At 40.5% G+C, this 13,609-nt stretch overlaps 1 protein-coding gene across 1 annotated transcript in view; it reads right to left on the bottom strand.

Annotated features, from left to right (window-relative positions):
• Window positions 1-12,249, bottom strand: part of ywhae (tyrosine 3-monooxygenase/tryptophan 5-monooxygenase activation protein epsilon) — a 30,605-nt gene extending 18,356 nt beyond the window's left edge. Inside the window, exon 1 of the mRNA XM_022246521.2 lies at window positions 11,930-12,249. Within this exon, the coding sequence (XP_022102213.1) occupies window positions 11,930-12,002 (73 nt within the window). The 5' untranslated portion in view covers window positions 12,003-12,249. The remainder of the gene's footprint in view (window positions 1-11,929) is intronic.
• Between the last annotated feature and the right edge of the window lie 1,360 nt (window positions 12,250-13,609).

Below are 13,609 nucleotides of genomic sequence, written 5' to 3'. Positions count from 1 at the left end.
GGCTTCCTTAGCCATGCACCTGTCTGCCTTCTAGATTTTGACTATCCTGGGTGTTTTTGTTCATTGGAATCACGGTTAAACATGGCAGCAGCATGATTTTAACTGCCGGTTAGCAATAGCTTTGTTGCCAGTGTCCAGTGTGGTGCTTTATAATGTATAGGTGTCTGATTTATAAACAGAAGATTCAAGATATCAATCACTGGAAATAGTGTGAAGAAAACTATTTCTTAATTTTTTTTCTCATTTGAGACCCAATTTTTTTAAAAGGGAAAATAAAGTCCAGTTTGTTTTTGGCATTCATGGTTCCAGAGGACAAGGCCCAAGTTCAGAGATGCTCCCACCCATCAATACAAAAACACTGTAGTAAGAAGTGCATGGGACCAGATGACAACAGGACTATCACTAATAAGCGCTGTATCAGGCCGTGACAATTTTTTTTTTTTTGGAGCATGCCCGATCGGGCAGGCCATGCCATAAAATTGCTTGCCCAAATTAGATCAACACTTGCCCAAGATTTCTCGGAATCCACAATTACTATGGTTATTTAAGTAGGCCTACTGCATGCATGCAGTCTTTTATTAGGCCCCCCAACATAGTTGTGCTTCCAATTACATGCCTTTTAAAAATAGGGTCGGTAGGTTGGAAATTTGTTTGTTTTCTGGGTCATTTTTTTTGTCCTGATTGAATGGCATGAACGGGGTCGGCAGCTTCCAAAATTATCTCAAAAGTGATGAACACCTATCTTAATCTATGTAAAAATTTCTACAGGCGAAAATTCACAAGAATTATGGGCAATTCACCCGGTGTGACTCAGGCAATCACGACGGCAAACTGGCTAACGATGTGTAACGTGCAAAAGCGTGCGTGAGGCATCCAGACCAGTGGGCAAAAAACCTTGTGCTGGGGCAGGAAATTTGTTGAAAGACGCTCGCTTCAAGTACGAGCAAAACAAACTCAAATTAAACTCATGAACACAGAAAATATATACATAAATAAGAGACCAAGTTCTGTGAAGGAACTGACAGAAAACCTCTTGCAACATAGATTTTTTTTTACCTGTGGCTTTAGGATTGCATGTATGGCCCATGTAGAGTAATCGACTGGAACGTACAGTACATGTATAGACTGGTTCTGGTTGCTACATTTCTTTGCATGGGCGTGGCGTGGCGGGAACCAGAGCAGCTTCGTTTAATGCATTGAGCTGTGGCTCGTGTTTTCACCACTGCGACAGCGGAATGTGAATGAGATCTCGTGAAAATAACAGAAGTTTCTTTCCAAAAATTAAACATGTAAGTAGAAAACCATACAAAAACAAGCATTTTAACGTGAGAGAAAGTTATTGAAAGATATTTTGTGAAGACAGAAAAGACATCAGCTTTTCTGGACTTGCCCGAACGGGCACACCTAGTTAGAATTTTATTTGCCCGAATGAAAATTCGTTTGTCCCGGGCTATTGGACAGGTGATTCGTCGTGGCCTGCGCTATATTCATGGCTGATATTTTGAACAATGGTAAGGTGTGCACAATAGACTTCAATACACACAACATGTAGCCTTGCAAAAATTGCACGTTTTACATTCACGATGACCAATCCTGGTGATAATCGCAAGGATTTCACATCCATGCACAATTTTGAAGCCCTAGATTTATGTAACGATCCCACAGGGAACCTTTCAATTTGGTGTCAGGGATACACTTCCATATGACACCATCTCCCTATGATTGGGGCACTCATAGGGCCTAACTACATTTGCTTTCATTACTGCCAAATAACACTGACAACAATATCATCTAGTCATCAGCTCAGCAATAATCCTTTACGTGATTCACGGGCCTTCAATGAGCATTCACTATGCATCATTAACTAGCCATTCTGGTATTGAAGATGGCAGCAACCAATTTCACAAACCTTCACACAATGATTAACATGTAACTCCACTTACGCCACATTTTATTGCCTAAGTTGTGCAACAAATTAAGAGCAATTTCAGGAAACTTACAAACTGTGTAAGCCTGTGACTTACACAACAAATTATGGCGTAACTTACGCAGTCATTTTAGGTGGCGTACCGGTAAGTTGTGCCAAATGAAGCAAAAATGAACAATTTGACTAGCTGAACTTAACAAGGCTTATAATATGAAAAATGTGCAACTTTAAGGTAGAAGGTAGTGAAAAGCTTGTTTGGCTGTGAGAGAACTGCAAGATTCTCTGTTTGGTTCTGATGAAGAAAAGACGACAACTTTTTCAACATGGCGGACGGAGGTGATTCAGCAACTGTTTGATGTTTGTTATATTGGAAAGGAACAGACATCGTAAAAGCCATTTCTGTCCTCATCAAAGAAATTTAACCTTATATTGCACAGCTTTTCATGAAATTGAACAAAGTATACTGCGTGGCTACGGCATAAATTTGTGGTGCAAGGCTTACGCATGGTTCAAAGTTATGCCACATTCTGTGAAATTGGCTTCAGAATACCCTATTTTTGTAGAACAAGTCATGCTTCAGCTTAGCCCTTTTAGTTACAGCTATTTTGTGGAAAGGGGAAAAACGTGTACCAGTATGCATGTACATTGTACATGTACGGTACCTGCACTTGTCTTGAAAAAAAAAGGCACCTACATAAAGGGCTAGTAAAAATAAACACATCAAGTCTGACATTGTACATGTAGTAAAATGGGCTAATAAAGCAAGTTTGTAATTACTTTGTGTCATTAACCCATACCCCCAAGGGTTGCTGGCCCTAACCTTCCCCATTCACACAAAATTAAACACCCATATGGGACTTTGTGCACAGAGGCTGTTGGACTTTGTTTTTCTGAGGTATGCCAAACCCAATGCAAAAGCCAGCTGTTATGGGCCTACCAGACCTATCCCCACAGAATTAAACACTTTACTACTGTTTAATTCTGTGTGATTGGGGAAGGTTAGGGCTAATTTGTGCATGTACATGTATGAGCATTACGGGGAGAGAAGAATTTTCCATGCTTGAGTTCGGGCCAACTATTATGATAGGACCAGTAAACCTACGGTAGCCAATGTCAACATACCAACTAAGGATCCAGCAGCATCTGTGCACTTTTTGTGTGAATAAGCCAAGAGATGCAAGAATCTAACGCATGCACATGTACAATGAATTTATAACATACATACGTGTACATGCCTTCATGTAGATGTATGAAACACAGTCAAACAAATTAAAGGACCAATTCAATGTAAACCTTTCTGAAGATCTCTATTTTGATCAACCGTTTGAAAAGATAACCATGCAAAATTATTAAGATTAGTATGAATTAAGAACAAAACTATGCAAGAATTACTGGACGCTGCTCTCTTTCTTTGAAACGGTGCCTAATGTATGTACCGATAACAAGCATCCATGGACATGTCAATTGCGATTTCTATGATTGGCTGAGCATGTACGGAAGAATACACGTCTACGTGTACACCAAATTGGCAAGCCTGTTTCATGTGTTTCAATACCACAAAGGCACACAAAGACCTATGGCTAATTTCCAACCACTGCCTCATTAATATTTCCACCTCATATGGACAATTGATCTTACATGGTGTATTAGAGCACCACCTCCCTGGCTGCCATCCCTAATTGATTTGTTACCTCAAGGCAAACCTACACATCATGGTTTCAGGAGCTGTTAAGCCTAATAACCAGCCTGTTACTGTGTTGCTGTGGGGCCATTTCTGGAAGGATTCCAAACAGCACCTGGATCACTGGGAAAAAAGCAGTGTGATCTTAGGAGACCCCGCTAAAACACATATGCGTGCTTAGTGTCAAACATGTTGGCAACAATAACTGCATTTTCTCTCTCAGTATCCCAACTGATAATTGGGTCACACGCCAAGGGAGGGTGCCATGGGGGGGGGAGAAATATTAAACTGTAGTTGTTTGGGTCACATGTGTACAGATTTGGTCAAATGGATGGATGCTTTAGGCACTGAACAGCCATGTAACGGGCAACAAATGGTCAATTGGACTCATGACCACATCAGAATTGTAAGCCTGGTCCTTTGAGATCTTTATGCTGCAGCAGCATGTTAATTCCTGTCTGGCTTAGTTTTGTTCTTTAAGGGATCTTTCTTAGGCTCAAACCAATGGTAGTCGTTCAGGTACAGATATATGTACAGGGATTTAACAATCTCAGCAACCTGTAGAGTTTTCACAGAACATTACATGTATTTAAAAAACTGATTCCTCAGATGTACTGGCAAAAACACATACAGCAGGTCAACTGGTAGACTGATCATGAGCTGATGCATGTACATGTACACATTGTCCATGTATGTCTGTTCTGTAAAACCTACACCATTTGGTCAAGTAATCAATCTGTTAACTGTTTTCCTATACATTTGAACAAATTTGGCCAGTAAACATGATTCATCTACCGATGTGTACACTGCTTGATCATGTGCTTTGCCCTGCACATGTGCACATTCTTGTACAGTGCCAGCCTACTATTTTGATTGATTAATCTAATCAGAGACCGTCCCAACAATGTTGTCATTCATTTACAAGGGGCCCAATAACATCAGACCCATGATGTATGGCACTGCTCGGGCAAGAACGCACCGGTTCATGTCAAAATTACTGAAGAGGTCAAAGACGTGATATGCACGGGGGAAAACGTGCATGTATAAGTAACGACGGCCTCCATGCACATTGTATGCTTATACAAATACTGAGTACAAATGTACACAGAATTTCACTGCACAGTGCACACATGTACGTACATTTGTAACACAATATTAACATGTAAATTGCAGGCAACTAAGCATAATCTTCCCTATTTTTTAAGCACACGGACTCTCCCACTTCTGCACTGCAGCACCTGTAACCCAACGAAAAACATACGAAGCCTGCTGTTTCCAACAGAATCAAACAGCTGAATGCAAAGGCTGCTCACTGACTGCTCAATCCCACCAAATCTGAGAGAAATAATCTACCACAGGACAACGTTAGATTCAGGATGGCTCAAGATAATATACTGATGCGTGCCTACATTAGTTGATGAGATAAATGTACACATGTACCGCCATGCTGTACAATACATGTACATGTACGGACTCGTACACAAATGACATCTTTGTACACAGAAACATCAATCCACATGTGTGTTTACATTTATCAAGCAATTATTCTCAACATTTAATGAAATTTTTTTTCCAGTAGCAGTTCAGTTAAAACCCTGAAAAACCTTTACCCCCAAATAAAGTACATACATGTATAATAAAAAACAAACCTGTAAAATGTTAATTAGGATGTAAACCCTAATTTCAGGGGTGTTACTGGAGGAAAATAAAAAAATCCACGAACTAATCACCTGCAGTTTTGAGGGCTCCACAGCAGAGTAGGGTCTGCGTTATACGTTTGTGTTGCCTAAGGGCACCCCTTCACACACCCATTTCTTGTCACTTTTTACATGTAAAAGTTCAGACTGGTAAACTTGAGCTATTCCACATTTTAAAAACAAGACTGTTTGAAAAATCCTGCAATCAGGAAAATTCCTGACAAATTTGACTCTTACAAGCCCCTAGACACTTTTGCTAGGATGCAACATCATTACATAAGTCCTTCAAAATCCTCCAACTGTCTCCATTTTAACATTTGGCACAACCTCCCCAAATCCCCCACAATCCTCCATTATTGCTTGTATGAGCTCATATTGAGCCAGTAAGAATGATATATGCAATGAGCATTACGTGTCAAGTATGTACATAAACTGGGCCTTAATTAGCCCCTGGTGTGTACATGTATATATCACCATAAGGTTTATCCTAAGACCTTGGCACAATGCATCCATCAAAATCAGCCACACCTTTGCGATACAGCCTCGATCCTTCAAAATCCTCCACTTATGCAGGGAGGATTTTGGAGGTTTTGGAAGGTTAGGGATAATATTGAAAAATACATAACAAAGGGAGAATTGCTTGTGGAAAATACCAGTCATCAATGAGCAATGGTTAATCTGAACATAAATGAACATGTGAATGACTACAGTGCACACAGACTCTGCCTTTTTTAAACAAATGTGTTCATGCGCGAGTTAAATTACACACCCCATAATGAGATATTGGACATTCATCAATAAAGATGTCAGGTCATGCTGCCTAACTATGCCCGAATCACCTTGGAAAGACAGTGTGAGAGATGACGGGTCATTATCATTTGCTATGAAAGCTAACAGACGTACCTGTATGTACAACATGTACACTGATACGATCAGTGGTTATCAGTAACATGGATATGTAAGATACATGTATGGCACTGGCTTTTAGTGAGGGGTAGGTCACCTAGTAAATCTTGTGTCATGTGACCCGTCTGAGGCCAAATGGGAATGGTGCGTCACCTGTCTGTACATGTACATTGTATATGTATGTACCTACAGTGTACTCACCTGACATTGCTAGTGATCTGTAACACTGTATCTGTTATTTTGGGAAATGGAACCTGCTTGATTGCCGTTGGCACAGCCTGACCAAGAAACTTAATGCATGCAAATGATGCATGCTCCGGTAGACACCTTATGGTATACCAACGGTGCCTGTCGTCAGTAATGTCAGAAGTAAACAATGCATTCTACTCCTAAATCTCATTCCATTCTGAAGCAACGGCACGTGGTACTGCACCTGTACAAGTTATACATGTAACCTGATTATGTCCAATTTGTTTAGGTTCTCTTACAAATGTGCAAATACATGTATCTTGTACTGTTCTGGTGAATGTACATGAAATGTCTACATGTGGACATGCTTGTCACATGGGCAAAATTACAGGAAAAAAAAGTTGAAACAGCTACACAGACACTTGAGATCTTTGGACAACTGCGCATGTGCATCCACGTACATACATGTAAATTTATTCTTTATTTAACGGGGGAACTACAAGTACATGAACCTGTTGGATTTTGTGAGGTTCAGTATGCTTTCTAGTGCAGGAGCCTAGGGGGCTAGGGTTAAAATGCAAGAACCTAGGGGGTTAGGGTTACTGATCACAGGTTTGGTACATGTACATGTAATAAGAAATCCATGTACAGTCTGACTGACAATGCATGCTGCTTACAACATTCTTAACACAAAATATAGAGGATCTAATACATGTACATGTAATACGTTATATACAAGTACATGTATGTACATGTACTGCCGTGAACAGATTGTTCCAAAGCAACAATTAGCACACTTTATAATCTTGCTCTTCAGATTCAAAATAGATGACTCTCTATGATAACCATGCCTCTGTCTAGACCTTCTGGTGTATGCCTGTATGCACAAGGTGCTGTTCGTGTACAAATGGTCCTGTAGCCACATTACTACACATTCACCACATTCCTGGCTACCAGATTTGACATAAATGTAAGGAAATTTATATGTTTAACCTTTCATACGTGTCCAAACTAATTCTGACAACCTGAAATCCAAACTAATAACTTTGTGTAGGGCTTTGTGTCTGGTTTTTCTAGAACCCGTCAGAGAATGTTGACTGCAACGTCAGAATCTGGAGGATTTGTGAAGTGGCTTCCTTATTTTCATCTTCCAGAGGTTTTTCCTTATTTTGCTGTTATTTCCTCATGACCAGTATTGAAGGAACTAACGCATGTCAAGGTTGAGATATTCAATCATGATTCTAATACTGCTGGGCGAAATCCATTACACAGATACAAGCACATCATGACACGAGTACAAGTATGCACATCAAATGCATACATGTGTGTATAAGCTATGTATGGTATCACCTCCGGCCAATTTCATAGAGCTGCTTAAGCACAAAAGTTGCTTAAGCGGGAAAAAAATTTGCTTAATAAACAAAGGTTACCAGCTCAAACTCTCTCTGATTGTCATGCTAACCAGAAAGCAGCTAAATACGATCCCAAAACAATATACATCACATGGAATTTTGGCTAGTTACCTGATTTATCAAGTAAGGTTTTTTTCACGCTTAAGCAAATTTTGTGCTAAAGCAGCTCTATGAAATTGGTCACTCATGATTATCCTTTTTAAATTTGACACTTTATGCAGTAGATCAGAAAATCACACTGAAATTTAAGGCTACCATCATACTGAAATGGCTCATGAACAGTCCACAGAGGAGTTGGGAAACCTGTCTGTGGTGATCCTTTTCCTTCTTTCTCTTCTGTTCCCTTTGACGATACCTTACCCCTCTAATATCTGCTCTAGACATTTGCATTGCGATCATCAACGCGAGAGTAGGTTTTTCCTCATGCATGTGGTTGGTGAATATGAATCAAGTGGAATCGGGTTTACATATACGGGTAACTGTGCAAAGGTACACTTTTTACAAGTCCATGTATATCATTATGAATAAAACAAATTCTTTATGGCTGTTTTTCATCATCAGCCTTGGCTAGAAGTGTCGAGAATCTTAAATTACTGGTAGTTTCACAAGCATGTCTAAAGCGTTTTATTTGTGAAGAAAACAAATCTTGCGACGAAAACAAATCTCTTTTTGCAACTGTTTCTGCAACCATAGTTTCACACACTATTCAATAATGCAGTATACATGTAACTTCCAAGAAGTTTTAGATACAATTCTACCGGTATTTGTCTGGCACCATCGCCCAACCACGTGCCTGTGGTTGGTATGACAATCGTGACATCATGTACATGAACATACATGTGCCTATCAAAAACTCAGCTGTCATGATATGCGGTAGGCCAATGTGATTCACTGAGGTGAGTCAGCTTACATGTACCTCATTCATGCATGACTTTTTCATTCATAACACTTAATAACTGCCAAGCACGTAAACTGAATCCCTCAAAACTTGCATGTTACTGTTAAAGTGTAAGGGAATGCAGTAAAAGATCTGACACATGCTCCCCTCCCAGTTCCCACTTTCAGTCATGATAAGAAGAAACAGTTTGGGGCAAGTAGTAGAAATTCTTTTTGCTAAAGAAGATTAGGGTATGGTCTCTTTAGTCTAGGCTTATGAGACGATGTATGCAACACACAACATATGGTACAACATGTGTTTGGTCATCTGAGCACGAAGTCCAAGGGTACTCACAGAAATTTTCAAATTATTTTAACAATATTTGATTTGTTTTTTAGTTCAATCCCTCACCCCTAACATGCTTTAACCGATCATAAACTGTCCATCATTGAGTTTAGGAGTCCTTTCCTGTACCGGGTTGGCCTATACTGATTTGCTTCAATCGTGTCAACCAGCAAGAATAAAAAAGTTGAATGAAGACCTCAGACTTGGCTCCAGGGTGAGATCCTGAGGATCCTGTCTTTCACTCACAAAAATGACACACTTTCCTAAATTTGGCTAAGCATTTCGAAGCTCTAATATTTCATATGTGATTTTGCATAATGGTAGAAAGGAACTGAAGAAAGGAAAAAGGAGCAAACATGAAATTGACCTTACAGTATTTTGTTTTGAATAATGAATTAGAATGCTATCTAAAGTAGTAGTCACTCTAGTTTGCAAGTCTAACGTTTGGGTTCCGGTCAACTCCAGCCTGTTAAGAACTGCAGGATTCATGGGAATGGTGTTCAGTGTTCTCCATGGCCGAAAATTTGGAAGGGCGGTAGACAAAATTGCGAGTGCGAAGCCCTTATGGCGTGGGGTCTGGGGCCCGCTTAAGGGCCCCAAAAAATTTTGGATTCCAGATGCTCTGTGGTGCATTCTGGGGCAATTTCCAGTCCACTTTCGTCTGTAATTTGGCCCTAAATCTGATTGCATTTACAACGTGAAATATTGGCTAGGATATTCTTCAGGAGGAATTTCTTCATCAAAAGATTTGAAGACGAAATTATTTTAATTTCCGGAGCATTTTTAGCAGAAACTCATGTTATTGACTCGAGACGAGAAAAGGCACAGTAAAAACAAGCCTAAAAAGGTGCCCTTGAATAAAAAAGGACAAAAGAAATATGTTCAGGCAAAGATAAGTTTACCTTTTCCAGCTCACGTCATAAAAATGAAGCAACCCCTCCATTGGAGCAGAGCGTGGGGGCTGCTCAGGCATGGCACGGTCCTTCCACTGGCACCCGCGCACACTCCGCAAAACAATGTTGTGCCGCGGGAACCAGTCACATGCACTGCGTGTACATGTACACGCTTGCGCAATACAATGTACGTGTACATGTACAAAGCATACGAGATGGTTTTTCGGGACAAGAGGTTGACTATGCATAACGGCAGGCAGCAAACGATCACCACGGTCAGTACATCATAAACGTCCTTGGTAAACTCAAACTCAATCCACAAACTGCAATAAACCTCTTTTTTTATTAAAATCTTAAGAAAATAGACATTCAGGGAAAAATACACAACTCCAAAAAAATAGCAGGGCGGCACAAATTTTAGCAGGGCGGCAAAATTTTAGCGGGGCGTCCAAAAATTTTGGCAGGGCCCTGCTAAAACAGCCCCTGGAGAACACTGGTATTAAAAGAAATGACAAATCTTAAGAACTCAGCCAAATAGTCATGATAATCAATTGGTCAAGATTGTCAAAGCAGGGCATGGAGGGGCACACCGCAGATGGCTACTCGTCATCATGGTCATACATGTAGCCTATATTCACTCAGGCATATCGGGTCAGTCTCAGAATTGGAGTAAGCTAAAACAGCAATTAGGCCCTTGGTCATGTACATGTAGGCCTATCACCACATGTAGGGCTGCAGTGGCTCTCTTTTACAATGTCTCTTATCTGTCGCCACCACAGCCCTACTTCAAGGCATGTCTTACACGCATGAAATCCAAACTGCAGGATTGTCACAAATTTGAATCCTAATATCTTCCAAAATGAGAATGACTCAACAATTTTACTTGAACACGTGTATTGTATTCCTCAGAGTTTAGACTTTTAAATGAGCACCCTAAAGCTTTCCAAACCATATATTATCCGACGTATGGCACCTTAAAAAACCCGGCCCGTGATATTTATATGGTGACCATGGGTGGTGCCATTTTGAAAAAAGAAGGCAGTGCTTCATGCGTCAATGGTCAAGGCACCCGACAGGTGTCGTAGATGCATAATTCATATTGTAACAGTATTACTTAGTCGTACATGTAAGTTGGTGTGCACTTTGCTAATGTGCAGTATGCCCACAGCACGTGTGTGGAGCATGGTACAGTGACATGCATATAAATGTTATTCAAATTTAATTTCACAGGTTCCTTGTTCGTCTGTCACGCAAGGTGACAGGGAACCAGTTTTGTATGGTACAACCTATACCAGAGCGCCTGTCGGATTTTTTGCAAATACAACTGATGCTAAACTTTTTTTTTTAGTGGCCTAACATTACTGACTGATTTATTCTCGAGGTCAGAGGTGGTTCCATTTATTGCACTTGACGTCTGGTCAAAGGGGCAACTCTCCATTCACTTTCTACATGTTCTACAGCAGGGTCGGATTAGGCCTAGTATGCTTTCCTTTTTTGGCAACAATATGACAAAAATAACTGAAACCTTTTCAGTACAGTGTGGGAAATGTTTATAGTGCACAAATATTGAAATTTCAGGCACATTTGATGTAAAGGTCAAGAGTTTAGTCAATAATTCAGATTTTTCCTATAGACCATACTATTTTTGCCCCTTTGAGTTTTGAGTGTGAAATATGGAACAGCCCTCAATTGACCAATCAGGGAGAAGAATCAAGAATCAGTGACGTCATCCCGATTTTGAGAATGTAGCCTAGCCTGCCCTACCCCCTTATGTTGCACTGTAACAGTTCCCATACATCGTGTAGGCTTACATACTATATATAGGCCTATATCATTGTGATTAAGCCTAACTAAAGTTATTTTATCTTCGCTTGTTTTATGTATTCATCCGAACATGGCCATATGCATACAAAAACAGATCGGCCTTATTTTCACGAAAAGGGTGCAATATGAACAACAGGTGAAAGAAACTCGACATTGAAGGATGTGATTCGCTTTTTACCATCATATCTCTCAGCCTGCTCAGCTAGCTTGGCCATATAGACCAAGTCCTCTCGATTCCCGATGTCCCCCATGCTCGGTAGCTCCTTTTGCTATGACACAGAGAGCAACTGCCAAATTTCCTCCCCTTTCAGCTAGTGCTAGTCGAGATCTGGTGAAGACCGAGTTGAGTCAGCTCCGACATACATGCAGCGCGCAGACGATACCATCAACATACGTTCATGTATACATCAACGGACGTAGACCGTACCGCACCGTACCGTACGTACATTGCCTCATTAGCAGACCATGTGCCCCAAGAAAAAAAAAAGACAAAATGTAACGGGCTGGTTCTCGACCCCTTTGTATTCCACTACACGCTGTGCCCACCAAGAGACGTCGGAAACCAGTTCCAATCAGTTTCGACATTTTCATAGTTCCGGTTGACTTCCAAACGGCCTGGGAGTTGGATTATGGCGGATGAATTTAAACGTATGCGAAATTACATTAAATAATCAGCATAGTTAAGTGCTTTTCTTTTATGAGCAATTTTCTTTTAAGTGACAGAAACGAAAACAATGCTGTAATTCAAAACAGGTACAGCAAACAGGCAAAACAACCGAAATCAGTGGAACTATTTTTCTTACGCGTTAAATTGAGTAACGGCGACAGCCACAGAGCAAGGCTCTAGGTGGAAGTCTTAAGAAGTTAAAAAAAAAATTTTTCACGAGGATCAACGGTTTACCACCACAATTTGTTTTTACCCAGAAAAGACAGCATTCTTTGGTATGATATAGCAAAATAGTCAAAATAAAAAGGCAGAAGTACGATATCGCAGAAACATCAATAATGACGTCAAAAGGAATGCATGACGAAGTTTGAAAAAAAATATACTGACAGATTTTAATTTGCCAATGCAATACTTTGATTCGTATAGAAAATCTGACCGTATTCTGGATCTTCAAAATTCACTTTCAGGGTGAAGACGCTTAGGCCTGTGTGTGTATATAAATCAAATGATGAGCGGGTTTGGAAATGGACTAATTCTTGCAGGGCGCCGCTGTGCTGAGTACAAAGAAATCTCGACAACATCAAAGCTTTGTGGCAAGGTCTGCATCTTACTAAGATGCATGCTTAATTTAAGCTCAAACGCCCCAAATTTGTTGACCGAAGCGCACATATGTCAGACATGGATGGCAACCACAGCAGTCTAACTTAGTGTACATCACAGTTATTTAATGCACTTTTCAGCCTACTCAGGGGTGTAGCGAGCGGGGGGGGGAGGGGAGAAGGAAGTGGGGGTTGACACGCCCCCTCCCCAATAATCAATTTCAGTTCAGTGGGCAAATAGATCTTTTGTTGGCAAATGAAAAATTGGTACATAAACAATATACTCTAGCTGCGCCAGTTGGCCGTTGGCATTTTTACACGACACCAGGTTGGCAAACAAGTTACAAGTTGGCAAATTGACTCTGGCCATATAAAACACATTCCTCCATGCTTTGGAACTGCCCTCCCCCCCAAAAAATGCCTTCACTTTGCCCCTGACGATGACATAGTAAAGTGGGTATTTTTGTATCATTCCATTCAATGCTTTTATCATCTTTGTTGACCATTCCGATTTGGCAGTGATATTCTATTTTCATTGTCCCAATTTTAGCGTCTCAATTTTGCCCAATTCTCCAGCCATTGCATTCTGCCA

The sequence above is a fragment of the Acanthaster planci genome, linkage group LG09, assembly GCF_054643075.1.
Source record: "Acanthaster planci isolate LZ-2023a linkage group LG09, COTS_SCS, whole genome shotgun sequence".
Taxonomy (NCBI): Eukaryota; Metazoa; Echinodermata; class Asteroidea; order Valvatida; family Acanthasteridae; genus Acanthaster; species Acanthaster planci.
This window is presented reverse-complemented; position numbering and strand designations above follow the sequence as displayed.